General features: G+C 45.6%; 2 protein-coding genes across 7 annotated transcripts in view; one reads left to right on the top strand and one right to left on the bottom strand.

Annotated features, from left to right (window-relative positions):
• The window catches only part of LOC101732242 (coiled-coil domain-containing protein 77), a 67,332-nt gene that overhangs the window by 33,422 nt on the left and 15,463 nt on the right, over positions 1–18,447 (bottom strand). The gene's annotated exons all lie outside the window — the stretch shown is intronic.
• LOC116406982 (lysine-specific demethylase 5A-like) lies at positions 4,639–16,956 on the top strand. Of its 6 annotated transcripts, XM_031892290.1 has the most exons (7): positions 4,657–4,931; positions 6,059–6,141; positions 10,052–10,130; positions 10,818–11,224; positions 14,121–14,198; positions 16,317–16,439; positions 16,639–16,956. In XM_031892290.1, exons 4-7 carry the CDS (start codon positions 11,204–11,206, stop codon positions 16,840–16,842), a joined length of 426 nt encoding a protein of 141 aa, XP_031748150.1. In that variant the 5' UTR covers positions 4,657–4,931; positions 6,059–6,141; positions 10,052–10,130; positions 10,818–11,203; the 3' UTR covers positions 16,843–16,956. The 6 variants fall into 6 exon arrangements, with proteins under 6 accessions (XP_031748148.1, XP_031748150.1, XP_031748149.1 ...); XM_031892289.1 differs by having other exon boundaries at positions 10,052–11,224; XM_031892294.1 differs by having other exon boundaries at positions 4,658–4,931; positions 10,052–11,224; positions 16,645–16,956.

Here is an 18,447-nt window from a genome sequence, read left to right as displayed (position 1 = left end):
TAAATAGTGACTGTCTGTGGCACCTTACAGCCCCCCTGGCATTCCCAGTACCCAGAGGAATAAACAGCCCCCCCCAGCCCAATAAATAGTGACTGTCTGTGGCACCTTACAGCCCCCCTGGCATTCCCAGTACCCAGAGGCACAAACAGCCCCCCCAGCCCAATAAAAAGTGACTGTCTGTAGCAACTTCAAGCCCCCCTGGCATTCCCAGTACCCAGAGGCACAAACAGCCCCCCCCCAGCCCAATAAATAGTGACTGTCTGTAGCAACTTAAAGCCCCCCTGGCATTCCCAGTACCCAGAGGCACAAACAGCCCCCCCCAGCCCAATAAAAAGTGACTGTCTGTAGCAACTTAAAGCGCCCCTGGCATTCCCAGTACCCAGAGGCACAAACAGCCCCCCCAGCCCAATAAATAGTGACTGTCTGTGGCACCTTACAGCCCCCCTGGCATTCCCAGTACCCAGAGGCACAAAAAGCCCCCCCAGCCCAATAAATAGTGACTGTCTGTGGCACCATACAGCCCCCCCTGGCATTCCCAGTACCCAGAGGAATAAACAGCCCCCCCCAGCCCAATAAATAGTGACTGTCTGTAGCAACTTAAAGCCCCCCTGCCATTCCCAGTACCCAGAGGCACAAACAGCCCCCCCAGCCCAATAAATAGTGACTGTCTGTGGCACCTTACAGCCCCCCTGGCATTCCAAGTACCTAAAGGCACAAACAGCCCCCCCCCCAGCCCAATAAATAGTGACTGTCTGTGGCACCTTACAGCCCCCCTGGCATTCCCAGTACCCAGAGGCACAAACAGCCCCCCCAGCCCAATAAATAGTGACTGTCTGTGGCACCTTACAGCCCCCCTGGCATTCCAAGTACCCAGAGGAACAAACAGCCCCCCCAGCCCAAAAAATAGTGACTGTCTGTGGCACCTTACAGCCCCCTGGCATTCCCAGTACCCAGAGGCACAAACAGCCCCCCCAGCCCAATAAATAGTGACTGTATGTGGCACCTTACAGTCCCCCTGGCATTCCCAGTACCCAGAGGCACAAACAGCCCCCTCAGCCCAATAAATAGTGACTGTCTGTGGCACCTTACAGCCTCCCTGGCATTCCAAGTACCCAGAGGCAAAAACAGCCCCCCCCCCAGCCCAATAAATAGTGACTGTCTGTGGCACCTTACAGCCCCCCTGGCATTCCCAGTACCCAGAGGCACAAACAGCCCCCCCAGCCCAATAAATAGTGACTGTCTGTGGCACCTTACAGCCCCCCTGGCATTCCAAGTACCCAGAGGAACAAACAGCCCCCCCCCCAGCCCAAAAAATAGTGACTGTCTGTGGCACCTTACAGCCCCCCTGGCATTCCCAGTACCCAGAGGCACAAACAGCCCCCCCAGCCCAATAAATAGTGACTGTCTATGGCACCTTACAGCCCCCCTGGCATTCCCAGTACCCAGAGGAAAAAACAGCCCCCCCAGCCCAATAAATAGTGACTGTCTGTGGCACCTTACAGCCCCCCTGGCATTCCCAGTACCCAGAGGCACAAACAGCCCCCTCAGCCCAATAAATAGTGACTGTCTGTGGCACCTTACAGCCCCCCTGGCATTCCCAGTACCCAGAGGAACAAACAGCCCCCCCAGCCCAATATATACTGACTGTCTGTGGCACCTTACAGCCCCCCTGGCATTCCAAGTACCTAGAGGCACAAACAGCCCCCCCCCCAGCACAATAAATAGTGACTGTCTGTGGCACCTTACAGCCCCCCTGGCATTACCAGTACCAAGAGGCACAAACAGCCCCCCCCAGCCCAATAAATAGTGACTGTCTGTGGCACCTTACAGCCCCCCTGGCATTCCCAGTACCCAGAGGCACAAACAGCCCCCCCAGCCCAATAAAAAGTGACTGTCTGTAGCAACTTAAAGCCCCCCTGGCATTCCCAGTACCCAGAGGCACAAACAGCACCCCCCCAGCCCAATAAATAGTGACTGTCTGTGGCACCTTACAGCCCCCCTGGCATTCCCAGTACCCAGAGGCACAAACAGCCCCCCCCAGCCCAATAAAAAGTGACTGTCTGTGGCACCTTACAGCCCCCCTGGCATTCCCAGTACCCAGAGGAATAAACAGCACCCCCCCAGCCCAATAAATAGTGACTGTCTGTGGCACCTTACAGCCCCCCTGGCATTCCCAGTACCCAGAGGCACAAACAGCCCCCCCAGCCCAATAAAAAGTGACTGTCTGTAGCAACTTAAAGCCCCCCTGGCATTCCCAGTACCCAGAGGCACAAACAGCCCCCCCCCCAGCCCAATAAATAGTGACTGTCTGTAGCAACTTAAAGCCCCCCTGGCATTCCCAGTACCCAGAGGCACAAACAGCCCCCTCAGCCCAATAAATAGTGACTGTCTGTGGCACCTTACAGCCCCCTGGCATTCCAAGTACCCAGAGGCACAAACAGCCCCCCCAGCCCAATAAATAGTGACTGTCTGTGGCACCTTACAGCCCCCCTGGCATTCCCAGTACCCAGAGGAACAAATAGCCCCCCCAGCCCAATAAATAGTGACTGTCTGTGGCACCTTACAGCCCCCTGGCATTCCCAGTACCCAGAAGCACAAACAGCCCCCCCCCCAGCCCAATAAATAGTGACTGTCTGTGGCACCTTACAGCCCCCTGGCATTCCCAGTACCCAGAGGCACAAACAGCCCCCCTCAGCCCAATAAATAGTGACTGTCTGTGGCACCTTACAGCCCCCCTGGCATTCCCAGTACCCAGAGGCACAAACAGACCCCCCCCCCCAGCCCAATAAATAGTGACTGTCTGTGGCACCTTACAGCCCCCCTGGCATTCCCAGTACCCAGAGGAATAAACAGCCCCCCCCCAGCCCAATAAATAGTGACTGTCTGTGGCACCTTACAGCCCCCCTGGCATTCCCAGTACCCAGAGGCACAAACAGCCCTGAACCTCATTTAGGGATCTGCTTCCTACCCTGAACCTCATATAGAGATCTGCTTCTTACTCTGAACCTCATATAGAGATCTGCTTCTTACCCTGAACCTCATATAGAGATCTGCTTCTTACTCTGAACCTCATATAGGGATCTGCTTCTTACCCTGAACCTCATATAGAGATCTACTTCCTACCCTGAACCTCATATAGAGATCAGCTTCTTACTCTGAACCTCATATAGAGATCTGCTTCTTACCTGGAACCTCATATAGAGATCTGCTTCTTACCCGGAACCTCATATAGGGATCTGCTTATTGCCCTGAACCTCATATAGGGATCTGCTTATTGCCCTGAACCTCATATAGAGATCTGCTTCCTACCCTGAACCTCATATAGAGATCAGCTTCTTACTCTGAACCTCATATAGAGATCTGCTTCTTACCCGGAACCTCATATAGAGATCTGCTTCTTACCCGGAACCTCATATAGGGATCTGCTTATTGCCCTGAACCTCATATAGGGATCTGCTTATTGCCCTGAACCTCATATAGAGATCTGCTTCCTACCCGGAACCTCATATAGGGATCTGCTTCTTACCCTGAACCTCATATAGGGATCTGCTTCCTACCCGGAACCTCATATAGGGATCTGCTTCCTACCCGGATTTCTATAGGTGCATGCTGCAGACTGCAATGATTTCTACGCAGCCATGTTGGTTGGCTGTCCTATAACGCTGCTACTCTTGGTTTAAATGTTAACCTAACTGGCCTTTGGGCTGTGCCCTAGGGGGGCCCCTAAGCCTCAATCCCCACCATTTGCAAAGCACTGATCCCGGTTTGGTTGACTATATACATCAGGGGTCCTCAGCCTTTCTTACTCGGGAGCCACAGTCAAATGTAAAAAGACTTGGGGAGCAACACAAGCACCATAAAAGTTCATGGAGGAGCCAAATAAGGGCTGTGATTGGCTATTAGGCATCCTCTATGCACCCTATCAGCTTACAGGGGCTTTATTTGGTAGGGAATCTTGTTTTTATTCAAAACTTGCCCCCAAGTCAGGAATTCAAAAATAACTCCCTGGTTTGGGGGCACTGAGAGCAACATCCAAGGGGTTGGGGAGCAACATGTTGCCCCGGAGCTACTGGCTGGGGCATTTAAATATAATGTCCTGTTGCCCTGCTCTGATAAAAGTTGCATGTTTGCTTAAGAATTCCTACTATAGTTTATATAAATACCCCGCTGTGTAGCCCCGGGGGCAGCCATTCCTGCACTGGTACAGCTGGAGTGTTTGCTACAGAAACCCTACTATAGTTTGGCTGCCCCCGGGGCTACACAGCGGGGTATTTATATATAAACTATAGTAGGGTTTCTGTAGCAAACACCCCAGCTGTACCGGTGCAGGAATGGCTGCCCCCGGGGCTACACAGCGGGGTATTTATATAAACTATAGTAGGGTTTCTGTAGCAAACACCCCAGCTGTACCAGTGCAGGAATGGCTGCCCCCGGGACTACACAGCGGGGTATTTATATAAACTATAGTAGGGTTTCTGTAGCAAACACCCCAGCTGTACCAGTGCAGGAATGGCTGCCCCCGGGGCTACACAGCGTTGTATTTATATAAACTATAGTAGGGTTTCTGTAGCAAACACCCCAGCTGTACCAGTGCAGGAATGGCTGCCCCCGGGCTACATAGCGGGGTATTTATATAAACTATAGTAGGGTTTCTGAAACATATAGACCTAGGTTACTAGTGCAGGGTAACAGTACATTACTATTATTATAATCAAGGTCCAATCTGATTGCAGCAGCCACACAGTGTGATCCAGAGACGGCTCATGGGGGGCAGCCTGAGCATTGAAAGCGATAACCCTGTATTTCCAACTTCCCCGTGCAACAGGGGGAGAGACGCACCCCCCCAGGGTGATGAGACGATACAGCCAACTAAGTTGGGTGAGGAGACCCCCGGTGGCTGGAAGGAACAAGCTCTACTCATACCCTGCAAGGTACAACCCCTAGCAACTACTTGTATACCTGCTTATACTGAGATGAGCCCTGATTGGCCAGTTAGACTAATGGGAGTAAATGTGTTACCCCAATGAGCAGAATCTGCTCCCACCAACAGCTCCTTTTAACTGAGGGTTGTTTACCTTTGAGACAATTTGCAATTGGTCTTCATTTTTTTTTTATTTGTAGTTTTTTTAAAATTATTTCAGCTTTGCCCAGCAGCTCTCCAGCTTGGCGTTTCAGCAGCTGTTTGGTTGCTAGGATCCAAATTACCTAAGCAACCAGGGTTGTGGTTTGAATGAAAGACTGATAAATGAATAGGAGAGGGCCTGACTATATAAATAAGTAATATAAAGTAACAATACTTTATATTCACAGAGCAATAGTTTTTTTCCTCAGGCAGTGCCGGACCAAGATATCCAGGCACCCTAGGCAAGCCACCCGGGCACTCAAGGCAAGTCAGCCGGGCACCCAAGGCAAGCCAGCCGGGCACCCAAGGCAAGCCAGCCGGGCACCCTAGGCAAGCCAGCCGGGCACCCAAGGCAAGCCAGCCGGGCACCCTAGGCAAGCCAGCCGGGCACCCAAGGCAAGCCAGCCGGGCACCCAAGGCAAGCCAGCCGGGCACCCAAGGCAAGCCAGCCGGCTTGGCCCATCCCCCCCTCCCATGTGTGGGGCTGCGGGGGTCACTGGAGGTGGGTGAACGGTGGGGGTAAAGGGCATGGAAATAGGGGTAAGTGAAAGAAGAGGTGCCTGCCTGGCGCCCACCCACTGTTGCCCCTAGGTGCCTCTTCTGCCTACCCCTAGTTCCGGCCCCGGGCCCATTTGAAAGCTGCACAGAGTTAGAAGAAAAAGGCAAATCATTTAAAAACTCTGAAAAACAAATAATGAAGACCAATTGAAAAGTTGTTTAGAATTGGGCATTCTATAACATACTAAAAGTTGAACTTAATGGTGAACTGCCCCTTTAAACCACTGGGTTCCAGCATCAATATGGGTCGGGGGGGTGGATGATTGATTTTATGTCCCTATTGAAAAGGCAGGGGTAATAAGGTTGGGATATATATATATATATATGTATATAATGTATATATATATATAAGAATGGGGGTGTCCTTTCTGCACACAGGTTTGTGGCCACGATGCAAGGGCCAAGCTATGCACGGAACATCAACAGAACCTCATCTCCCGGAGCTGCACGGAAAGGCTGGGGTAAGAGCAACCAGGGTGGGGTGGGGGCCACAACTTTAGGAGAATTATACAATACAAAACAAATTGTTTGTGTTTTTTTCACATAGGCTCCCCCTTTACATTAAACTTTTAGTATGTTGTAGAATGGCCAATTCTAAGTAATGTTTCAATTGGGCTTCATTATTTATTTTCAATAGTTTTTCCATTATTTGCTCCTTTTTATTACTCATTTTTCTATCCATCCCCCTCTCCTATAAATATATCAGTCTCTTATTCAAACCAGTCCCTGGTTGTTAAGGTAATTTGAACCCTAGCAACCACATGACTGCTGAAATTTTAAACTAGAGAGCTGCTGAACAAAAGGTAAATTCATAAAAAAAATGAAGACCAATTGCAAATTGTCTCAGAACAGCAGTCTACATTATACTAAACTTTAATTAAAAGGTGAACAACCCCTTTAACCCCCCTCCAGCTGGACCAGTCCCAGAGTTGTCTATAGGAGGAGCAAAAAGAAGCAACTACAGGTATAGAACCTGTTATCCAGAATGTGCAGGACCAAGAGTGCGCAGGATAAGGGGTCTTTCCGTAATTTGGATCTCCACATCTAAAGTCTACTAAAAAAAAATCAATAAAGCATTAATTAAATCCAATAGGATTGTTTTTCTTTCAATAAGGATTAATTATATTTTAGTTGGGATCAAGTACAGGTACTGTTTTATTATTACAGAGAAAAGGGAATCATTTAACCATTAAATAAACCCAATAGGGCTGTTCTGCCCCAATAAGGGGTAATTATATCTTAGTTGGGATCAAGTACAGGTACTGTTTTATTATTACAGAGAAAAGGGAATCATTTAACCATTAAATAAACCCAATAGGGCTGTTCTGCCCCAATAAGGGGTAATTATATCTTAGTTGGGATCAAGTACAGGTACTGTTTTATTATTACAGAGAAAAGGGAATAATTTAACCATGAAATAAACCCAATAGGGATATTCCAATTTCCAAGACCTTTATTAATTGTCGCACAACATATGTAGTCTATGCTCTCACTTGTCCGTGTAACAAAGTTTACGTGGGGCGGACTATAAGATCAGTGGGAAGTAGGGTTAATAAGCACATCCGTAACAGTAAAGCAGGGAGAATGAACCATGGGGTATCGAGACATTTTAAGCTGTTTCACAATAATAGTGATCCCAAAGGGATATTCTTTATGGAAGTGTAAAAATAATTGTATATTTATTATAAATAAATCAATGTGTTACATCAAAGTAGATGTAGTATAGAATAGTATGCAGGCGGGTATAAAGAGGGGGTTGGCCCATAGGAACCCAATAGTCCATGAGGAAGCGCAGAGCGCGAAACGCGTCGGACTGCCTGGAGAGAGGACCCGTATTGACAGACTCGGCACCTACCGGTGACGTCACCGAAGGGAAAGGAACAGCGTGTGAGTCGCATCCCTCAGCCAATGTGCCTCTCTCTGTCTTATCCCTAGTAAGTTCCCGGCCGGGACAAGGGGGGTTGTGTATTTGTTCTTATGCCCAGTTAGGGCTCTGTTTTATTGTGTGCTTGTAGTTACTTGGAGGCTATGAGATAATTGAATACCATATAGTGTGCAATTTTATCTCTATATGCATGCCTGCATTCTTAGTATTTGCACAGAGTAAGAGGGAAAACAAGGGTTTTATTTGTGTAACTTCTTTATTAAATATCCCTCAGTGGGGCTAAGAGCCATATATTGGCTATAGGCGGTGTAATACTGCATCTGATATCTGGAGAAGTTAATTAAGGATCCAATTAATTGTTTTATGGTGTTTTAAGCTCCTCACTTTTTTATTCTAATAATTGGGATATACTGTGGGATTTTTAATTCAGTGTATTTCTATTGATTTTCCCTCTTGATTTCCTCATATATGGGTCAGAGCAATGAATTCTCTTTTAAACACTCTAATTGATTTCTCCTGAGGGAATGATATGCATTAACTGGGAATTCAATAATAAATCATTGGGAAGTAATACATGGTTTCTGTTACTATATTTAATGTCTTCTGCCCTATGTGATTTTCTCTTGTATATATAATCTAATTGGTATTTTTAATTAGTGGTGTATATGATTTTTTTTTTTATTATTTAAAATTGATTCTACTTTGATGTAACACATTGATTTATTTATAATAAATATACAATTATTTTTACACTTCTTTGGGTGTTTTTAGCGCCAACTCCTTTGGAGATAATTTGTGTATGCACTATAGGATTAGTAGGGAGGAGGGCAGCTACATCTAATTATTAATGTTGGTTAATGGCAATTTAGCACTGCAAAAATATATATATATTTTTTTTTTCTCTTTCTTACAGTCTTTCCTTCTAGACCTTAATATCTATATTGTTGTGTTTTGTAATCTTTAAAGCGCAGATAAGGTTTGCCTTGATATTCTTTATGGGACTGGAGCATATTTCTCCCAAGTTAAGAGGTGGAGACGGATTTACTAGATTAAGACAACGAGAAAACGTTTGGATTTTTAAATTGAATACATTGCATCCGGAAGGACTCAATGTAGATTTGGACTTGGCGGCATTTTAAATTCAATTTTAAGCTTATTTTTGGTCAATTATTGGATTCCTGGTATTTATTTATTTCTAATTTATCTACATTTTAAGTAGGAATATGCTTGATATGGGCTGTTTTAACGAGACATCTCTTTATTTCTTTATGATTAGCGGATAAGTAGTATATAAATAAATAATAAATAAACAAACATACAACTCTCCCAATCTTTGGGGAGAGGGATGATGGGTTATATATGGGTAATATAAATTCTTCCATCTGACACAATGCCATAACACCATGGCCTTTTGCGCTAAAGAGAGAGGGGTTGCTATGGCAACGCGCGTTGTTTCCATTGTACATATCGCTTTACCAGCGCTAGATTGAGTTCCCTACAGTATTTCCCATAAGTTTTACTCTTGCAGCCCCACTATGTATTAGGCGCTTCTACATTCACTTACTGGAGGTTCCCCTATGTCTAGTTACCCACCCTTATGCCTATTCTAATAGAGGGAACAAAAAAAGCACAATAAAAGCTCTGGGGGTGCCAAATAAGAGCTATGATTGGTTAGGGGGTCAAGTGCGGGGTATGGCACATACAGGCCTATCCAATGGCGCTATAGCTGTGCATAAATGTATATAACCCCTGCCCCCAGATGTCACACTGTACGTACCTGTACCTGTACCCCACCTTACGAGCTCTGGTACAAGCCACTACACAGGTCTCCTACCACCAGTTACCCCACCCCTAACTCTACGATCCAAACAGCCCGCCTCCGCAAGCTTAACCAATCACGCACCCAGTTCAATCCAGAATCATTGAAGCATCCAATCCGCTAGGGCGATACTTGAGTCGGCCCGCCTGCTCACCAGGTGTCTTCTGGGAATTGTAGTTTATTCTATCGCTATCCACATGTGTTTAAACTACAATTCCCTCAGGTTTAGATTCCAAAACGAATACCCGATATGCAAAGGAGAATTATGACAACATGTCTTTATCTTCATAACAGTATATGTATTATAATTTCATTAATGCATTATAATTATCATTGCTAATGAAAGATTTTGATTTAACTTTTCCTCTACATAGGAAATAGGCGTGTGAACATTTGTGACACTTAATTCCATTTTTATCCCAACTCCACCCCCATTCGCAGCCATTCTATAGATTATACTCCAGTTCTGGAATTGTAAAAACTTTTTACACACGGATGAAACAACCGTTTGCAAAACCAGGTGAAGATCTCCTTTATCTAAAGGAATGTTCATGTAGCGCCATCTATCGGCTATTTTTCACATTACAGGCTGTTATTAATCCACATAGCTTTAACTAGCGCGGAGGGATACCTGGAGATTATACAACCAGCCTCTTTAATCCTTTAGGGCCCCAATTTCACATTACAAAGTTGCATCAGGACTTTATGGACCTAGGAATGATACGGACTGGAGCCTGGAATTTACTGTAAGTACTGGATGTGCTGAAGGAGCTGCTGGGCTTCAGGAAGGGGACTGGGTACTAGGAAGCCCCAGGGGGGGCAATTGCAACAGGAAGTTGCCTGAGAGGGGGCACATCATTGGGCCTTTCAAAACGAGGCTGCAGAGACCCTAGTGGCACAGACTGGGGGCTTTCTGGTAGGAGGTGTCTGTTGAAATTAGAAATTAATTCTAACTTAGGGAATTGCTACAAGGTGACTCTGGGACTTGGGGTGTCATAGTCAGGTAAGTAGTGGAACTTTGGCACCCTGAGTACCCCAATAACTTAAATAAAGAGCTCGTTATATTATATGGAACTGGGGGTCAGATATTTGGGAGTCTTGATTGTCTCAGCAAAAGTAACTAGTAGTAAAAAGTGGAACTTTGGCACCCTGAGTACCCCAATAACTGAAATAAAGAGCTCGTTATATTATATGGAACTGGGGGTTGGATATTTGGGAGTCTTGATTGTCCCAGCAAAAGTATCTGCCTGACTCTGTGGCAGAATTAGGGGACTCTGTGGGCTTCACAGGGGGGTTCCTGCTGTCCCGGGGGCTGTGGGAGATACAGTAATAGAAGCCACAGGGAGTACCTGTAGATATTGGGGTGCAAACTCAACGTTAGCCCAGTGTCACAACCACCAGCGAGGGGAATAAAGTGATCTTTTTGTCAACAGTCTCAGGGAATCCCTAAGTGTTAGACTGTATTTGCTTCCTCCGGTGTTGGTAACATCAGGCACTGGTTACTGAGGGAACAGGAGAGACGGGGAGTAAATCCGTGGCTGTAGTGAAGGATCACAGAGAAAACTCGATGAGGGACGTTACTTCATGACAGAGAAAGGAGCCTCTGGCTTTATCCAAGCAAGATCTGGGATGCTTATCCGCACTATACCGCTTGTCTAGTTCTATACCCACCTGAGGATAAACACTTGTTTGGAATGGCCGCCTACATCGAATTTGTGCCCCCTCCGGAATGCCCGGTGTTCGAGCCCAGCTGGGAGGAATTCTCTGATCCCCTGAGTTTCATCGGACGCATCCGACCGATTGCTGAAAAGACAGGGATATGCAAATCCAACCTCCCAAGGTAAGTCTGATAGATGGATGTTATCAGTACACTGAGAGCCTGAAATAATTCCTTATGGATAAATGATGCAGTTGTAACAGGGAGCTGATACATACTGTGTGCAAGTCACATTATATAAGTTTTATTATTATTATATATATATATATGATTATAATAAGTTCACACAGGCTGATGACAAATGTCAGATGTTTGATTAGTCTTTGCTCTTGGTCACATTTTTTAGAAACCAATGACCCATTGGTTGGCATTGCTGCTTTACGGTCAGTTTGATTCCAGCCAGGGCACTATCTTCAGGGAATTTTTATGTCCCCCCCCCCCCCCCCAGGTGGATTTTCTTGCACTTTTGGTACACAAATCTTCTTTGTCGTGGGCAACAAATCTCCCCGCAATGCCATCCCACCGGCTAGCATTTAAATCGCCAGTGGGATGCTTCACTGCGATGTCGCACAAAGTTGTCTTTGGAGGAAACTTTGAGCGACCGTGGGACATCGTAGCGACGCGAATGCCATCCCACCGGCAATTTACACTCTAGCCGGTGGGATGGCATTGCGGGGAGATTAGTCGCCCATCACTAATCTCCCTGTGTACCACTGCCCTAAAGACACCGGGCTACTAGTAGCAGCTACTTTTTCAAGCTACTGAAAATCCCTTCCATAGACAATACACGTAGAGACAATTATCAGTAAATGATTAGCATTGTCTATTTTAGTAGCCACGACAAGTAGCTGCTACTAGTAGCTCTGTGTGTCTTCACCCTAAGGGCTCTGGCACACGGGGAGATTAGTCGCCCGCGGCAAAACTCCCTGTTCGCGGGCGACTAATCTCCCCGAGTAGCCTTCCCCTGCCATCCCACCGGCGAACATGTAAGTCGCCGGTGGGATGGCAGACGCGGCGGGGCGACTTACATGATGGCGTCGCCGGTGGGATGGCAGGGGGAAGGCAACTCTGGGAGATTAGGCGCCCGCGAACAGGGAGTTTTGCCGCGGGTGACTAATCTCCCCGTGTGCCAGAGCCCTAAGAGAGCTGCAGAATATGTAGGTGCTATATAGGCAGAGGATAATGACTACATGCCCTGTTGTGCGAAAAAATGTACCCCATGACACGTGAGGCATAACTTGAGGGTATGTACCCCAAAATTCTATCATGCCCAAAGTGTGTTTGTTTGCATTTGTAAGGATTACTTATGTATACAGGCCATATGGCCAAACATCATCGGGAAAGTGTCCTCTATCTAAATTTGCTTTATGCATGTTTAGAGTGGCTAATGGCCGACTGCATTTACTGTTTTGGGCTATCACATATGGTGCAGTTTCAATGGATAATATTTATTCTATTATTTGATATTATATTATTGTTCTAACAATCAAAGAAGGCAATAGTCAGCCAGTAGTGGGGTGGTTGTGTCCAAGCTGAAAGGTCACTATAATCAAACCATTAAAGTTTAAGTAGTTAAAGAAGAACTTTTGTATTATTTTTTGCTGAAAGAGGTGGAGGACCTAGTCAGCAGGGTATTGTACGTTTGTCAGATATTCGGACAGATTGAACATGGACTGAATAGGTGCGTTGATGTTGCCTTCATCCAATTGGTCTGTGGGCCTTTCTGTATAATCCTGTCTTGGGCCCCTGGGCCACATTCGTATCGGCCCAATTTGGCCCAGGAGGAGGGTGTCCAAATCGAGCCCAGATCCACTCATTGGGTGACCTTGACAAAACAGTGGAGCTGGCTGTGTATTTCCAACTTAAGAGCCTTACATACGCAAATAATTGTCATTGAACAAAACTGCTGTTTACACCAATAAGGTGTTGGTCTGGCTTACAAAAAAAATGTATATACGCCCCTTTATGTAGTGAGATCAGCGTTATAACAGCCGATATCCACGTTTGCAATGCAGGGGGTTAATTCTCCAGGTTCTACCCCAATCTTACAACTGGCTGTTTTTCTCACCTCTTAACCTATTTACTACTTTATGCCCCCTTATGGGGGAGGCGGGGGCAACATGGAACTGAAGCTGTCTGTACTGACCAGGGTTTTTGCTCCAATGATTACAAATGGAAGGGAAGTCCAATTACTGAAATGAATCTTCTCTGCCATTACTTTGTAGTCTATTTTTCCTAAAATCCCAACACTGCAGCTTTATTGTACACATTAGGGTTATACCTGGGTTTTAAGTAGGGATGCACCGAATCCACTATTTTGGGGTTTGGGCGAGATTCCTGGATTCCGAACCGAATCCTGGATTTGTTGCATCCCTAGTTTTAAGCTGCAGTTTGCTGCTTCTAGATAACAGCCACCAGTGTCGGACTGGGGTGCCAAGGGCCCACCAGAAAACCTTAGGCCCACTGTCCAGACCACCATTCCTTCCCAGTTCACTCACTTTCTTTAATTTCTTAATTACTTATTTTTACATACTATTATCTATCCTTTCCTTTATTTCTTTTGTTTCTTCTCATAGAATTGAGTAATGGCCATGGTGTAGGCATACAAGGCAAATGGTTGGGTGAGCAAGGGGGCCCACTGGGAGTTTTTTCCTATGAAGTTTGTATTCTATTTATTTAATTAAAAATAAATCCTATACATATTATTTGTGTGGGTTTATATTATATAGGTACCTTCCTGACACCTGTAGGTATTTAAACTGTTTAAACGTTTAGCAGAGCTATTACTTTAACCATGAAAATGCTTAATGCTAGCAGTAACCCCCTAGTGTGTCTCCCCTGCTGATTTAGTAGCACAGGCAGGGTTTATATTATTTGTACTATAGAAAAGAAAACCTAGAATTTCCCTTTAGTTTGCCTGTGCGCTTTATAGATTTATTCTTAGCCCCCTAGAGAGCCAGTTTTGGTTATTGGCACAGTTACAGCTTAGCTTTATTGCTTTTATGTTCCTTTATCTCAGGACTGGCAGCCGCCCTTTGCCTGCGATGTCAAAAGCTTCTGCTTCACCCCTCGGGTACAGCGCCTCAACGAACTAGAGGTAAGGTTTCTGTGATTATTGTGCTGGGAATAAACCCAGATCATGGTTATTACAAACTGCTGTTTTTGTAGCTACATTAACATGTTGGAACTTGAGGATATGGACATTAACAAAATTGTTAGTTAGAAGCTTGACCAACTTGGGTTGGTTTTCCATATCCCTATTAGTTATATACAGATATTTGGATTTAAGGTGGCCATACACCTTCAGATCCGCTCGCTTGGCGATGTCGCCAAGCGAGCGGATCTTCTCCCGATATCAGGAGAATCCAGGCTAATTTGATCGTGTGGCCAAACGATCGAATTATAACGACGGGTATAGGCAAAGTCGGTTTGGGGACCGAATCAACGAGCCGATACGGTCCCCCATCCGACTAGATTTTTTAACCTGCCGGTCGATATCTGCCCGATTTCAGGCCAGATATGGGTCGGGCAGGCCCGTCGTTAGTGCCCCTACACGGGCCGATTAGTTGCTGAATCGTCTAAGGGACCCATATCGGCAGCTACAATCGGCCCATGTATGGGGACCTTTAGGCAGTATCGTATTTGTTCCAGAACAGTAGCCGATATTTACTTTCATTATTCTAACTGCTCTAGACCAGTCATAGCTAAATAGAACCTTTGCTATATAAACAAACGTGTATGTTTAATTGGCTTTATGATCTTGCATGTTAAAATGCGGATGTGGGCAGAAGTCATTTATAGAGACTGGAATCACACTGCATAACATCATAACTCCCTGGCAGCTTAAACAAAAGCAGTTCTAGCATGGCTTCCGATTCAGCAGGGGAATAGGGAAGAAGTATAGCAGGAGGGCCACCTGTTGGGTATCCCATTCTTAAATTAATTAGAGCTTGGATATGTGGCAAGGACAAAAAGACAGAAAAAGACACAGCAGTACAGATTAGGTACATGACGTTTCCCTTGTTATGATATAGGCTGGAGATATCCTGTGCATTTGCATGTTTTGTTTATTCCTCTTAATTACCTGCCATGAAGGGAGTGTATGGAGCCAATTGCACACCTGTTGTGCCAGTTCCGCTTGCTTATGTTGCACAGTGATGCAGCGCCTCCTCCCATGCTATGTTCCCTCTCCAGCAATTATGTGTATGTCCCCTGGGAGGTGAGTAGGCCACCTTATTAAAAGCCACTAGGCTGCAACAGGAAAGGATTAAGCTATAGTCCAATACACACTTTTCCCCCTTGATGCCCAGGAGACTAGAATATTCTTCATTTTCTGCAAGATTAAGGGGGAAGACACACAGAGCTACTAGTAGCAGCTACTTGTCGTGGCTACTAAAATAGACAATGCTGATCATTTACTGATAATTGTCTCTACATGTGTTTTAGCAGAGGCAATTCTCAGTATTGTCTATGGCAGGGGATTTTCTGGCATTTAGTAGCCATGAAAAAGTAGCTGCTACTAGTAGCTTTGTGTGTTCTTCACCCTTAAGGTTGTAACCCTTAGACTTTATTGAAAACACTGTGAATTTTAACTACAATTCCAAAAAGAGAAAAGGAAGTTAAAAAGTCCAGTGTGTTATAGACCATATTGTTGGTTACTTTACATCGCTGGACAACTGCAAGTGGCTATGTATATGTTTGGCCGTAATACTGATTGTATTGTAGAACTTAAATATAGAAATAAGTGTTCAGGTTTGATGTTAGAATTAGGGTAGACAATTTACAGCAGCTTTCCACCTATAAGGGCTCTGGCACACAGGGAGATTAGTCGCCCGCGACAAATCTCCCTGTTCGCGGGCAACTAATCTCCCCGAATTGCCATTCTACCGGCAAAAATGTGTCGCCGGTGGGATGGCACACACTGCGGCGCGATTGCGGCAACTTCGGCGATTTGCCGAAATCTCCTGCGTAGCGTGTGCCATCCCACCGGCGACTTACATTTTCACCGGTGGGATGGCAATTCAGGGAGATTAGTCGCCCGCGAACAGGGAGATTTGTCGCGGGCAACTAATCTCCCCGTGTGCCAGAGCCCTAAAGAATGCTGGGAGTTGTAGTTCACAGCAGTCGTAAGGCTATAAGTTAATTACTCTTTGCTTTAGTATAGTATGTTATCTGCAGGCTTGCACCCTGACTGTCGGAATTTTCTTTCATCCAGGCAATGACCCGTGTCAAACTCGACTTCTTGGATCAGCTGGGAAAATTTTGGGAGCTGCAAGGGTCCGCGCTCAGAATTCCAGTGGTGGATGGCAAGCTGTTGGATGTGTATGCACTGAGCAAGGTGGGCGTGCAGGGACAGGTGGTTCTGCAGATAAACAACATACGCATTAGCATCTTGCAGTGTCTTCTGCGCCAGGATTAAATGGTTTACTGTAATTAAATAACTGCAGGAAGTTTATATAATTACACCTTTCTAAAAGAACAGAAAGGGCCTTATTGCCCAGAGCCATCCGTAGACTGTTACCTTCTTTCCTTTTTAGCTCCAGGTGGTTTCCAGTGAGGGGGGCTTTGAGGTTGTCACTAAAGAGAAGAAATGGTCTCAGGTGGGCAATCGGATGGGATACCAGCCAGGCAAAGGCACAGGCTCTCTTCTGAAGTTGCACTATGACCGAATCCTCTACCCCTACGAGCTGTTCCAGTCTGGCGTCAGCCTGATGGAAAGAAATGCACCTAGAATATTCTAGAGAGAAACCTTCTGTTTCAGTTTTTAGTAAAGGTACCGGTATAGGACCTGTTATCCAGAATGCTCGGGACCTGGGGCTTTCCGGATAAGGGGTCTTTCCGTAATTTGGATCATTTAAACCTCACAGGATTGTTTTGCATCCAATAAGGATTAATCATATTTTAGTTGGGATCAAGTACAGGTACTGTTTTATTATTACAGGGAAAAGGGAATCATTTAACCATTAAATAAACCCAATAGGGCTGTTCTGCCCCCAATAAGGGGTAATTATATCTTAGTTGGGATCAAGTACAGGTACTGTTTTATTATTACAGAGAAAAGGGAATCATTTAACCATTAAATAAACCCAATAGGGCTGTTCTGCCCCAATAAGGGGTAATTATATCTTAGTTGGGATCAAGTACAGGTACTGTTTTATTATTACAGAGTTGAACGCGTCGGGGTGGAACAGTCAGAAGGGGGAGCGCTGGCAAAGGTCGGACTGGGCCACTAGGGCCAGGGCCCACCAGGATTTTTCCCGGTGTCCCGGCGGCCCAGTCCAACCCTGTAGAGTGCTATTCTGAACAATTTGCAATTGGTCTTCATTTTTTTATTATTTGTGACACTGTGACCTACTGTGTCCGTAAGTTACCCTCCCATCTAGATTGTAAGCTCTTCGGGGCAGGGACCTCCATCCTCTTGTGTCTTTGACTCTTAACTTATTGCAACTGTATCTTGTATTTATTTGTATTTATTGTTATACTGAGTATTTATCTATTATCTTAATAACCCCCTGTTTGTATTAATGTATTCTACTGTACAGCGCTGTGTACATAAGTAGCACTTTATAAATAAAGATATACTTACATACATACATTTGTGTTTTTTGAATTATTTAGCTTTATATTCAGCAACTCTCCATCTTGGCCTTTTAGGAGCAATAAGGTTGCTAGGGTCCAAACTAGCCTAGCAACCAGGCAGTGGTTGGAATGAGAAACTGGGATATGTATAGGAGTGGGTCTGAATAGAAAGATAGGTAATAAAAAGTAACAATGACAAAGGACTCCACACCTCACTGCGGACCCTAAGGGGGTTATAAACCTAGTTATGCTATAAAAGTTGCCCAAAAACATAATTATAGATGCAATAAAACTCACTAATGAGAATTCTACTGACCAAAATGCAATAGAATTCACCACTAAGAATCCCGATTCCCAGCACTGTGTCGGCCATCTTGCTGGTACCTTACATATAGAGATAATGATGGCATTTTCCCCGTCATTATATGGCACAGGAATCAGACATGGGGATAAAGGGACAGACTTGTTCAGTGCTGGAAAACTGTGCTTATTGCTCCCAACCAGGGCCGCCATCAGAAATCACGGGGCCCCTCACAAAAAAAAATTCTGGCCCCCCCCTCCTCCCACACCCCCAATGGCCCCTCCCCCAGTGACCCCCCCCATCAATACAAAAGACATACAGACATTGCTAGCCAGGGATTACGTTTTGCATTGGTGCCAGGGCAGGTACCCCCTAAATCATTGCTAGCCAGCACAGGGCCCCCTAAAACATCAGTGGTCCTCCCCCAAATTACTCATACCGCAGGGCACCCCCAGCATCCTCCGGC

This window comes from Xenopus tropicalis, chromosome 8, assembly GCF_000004195.4.
Source record: "Xenopus tropicalis strain Nigerian chromosome 8, UCB_Xtro_10.0, whole genome shotgun sequence".
NCBI classification, from domain to species: Eukaryota; Metazoa; Chordata; class Amphibia; order Anura; family Pipidae; genus Xenopus; species Xenopus tropicalis.
Note: the sequence above shows the minus strand (reverse complement) of the source record. Positions and strands in the feature narration are given on the sequence as shown.

Bases quoted from the DNA above. Each gene is read 5' to 3' on its own strand.
- LOC116406982 (XM_031892288.1), top strand. From the start codon at position 4,764: ATGGGGGGCAGCCTGAGCATTGAAAGCGATAACCCTGTATTTCCAACT. The intron at 6,142-10,051 runs GTAAGAGCAACC...TTAATCCTTTAG, and splicing joins AGCTGCACGGAAAGGCTGGG to GGCCCCAATTTCACATTACA. The intron at 10,131-11,043 runs GTAAGTACTGGA...CCGCTTGTCTAG, and splicing joins ACTGGAGCCTGGAATTTACT to TTCTATACCCACCTGAGGAT.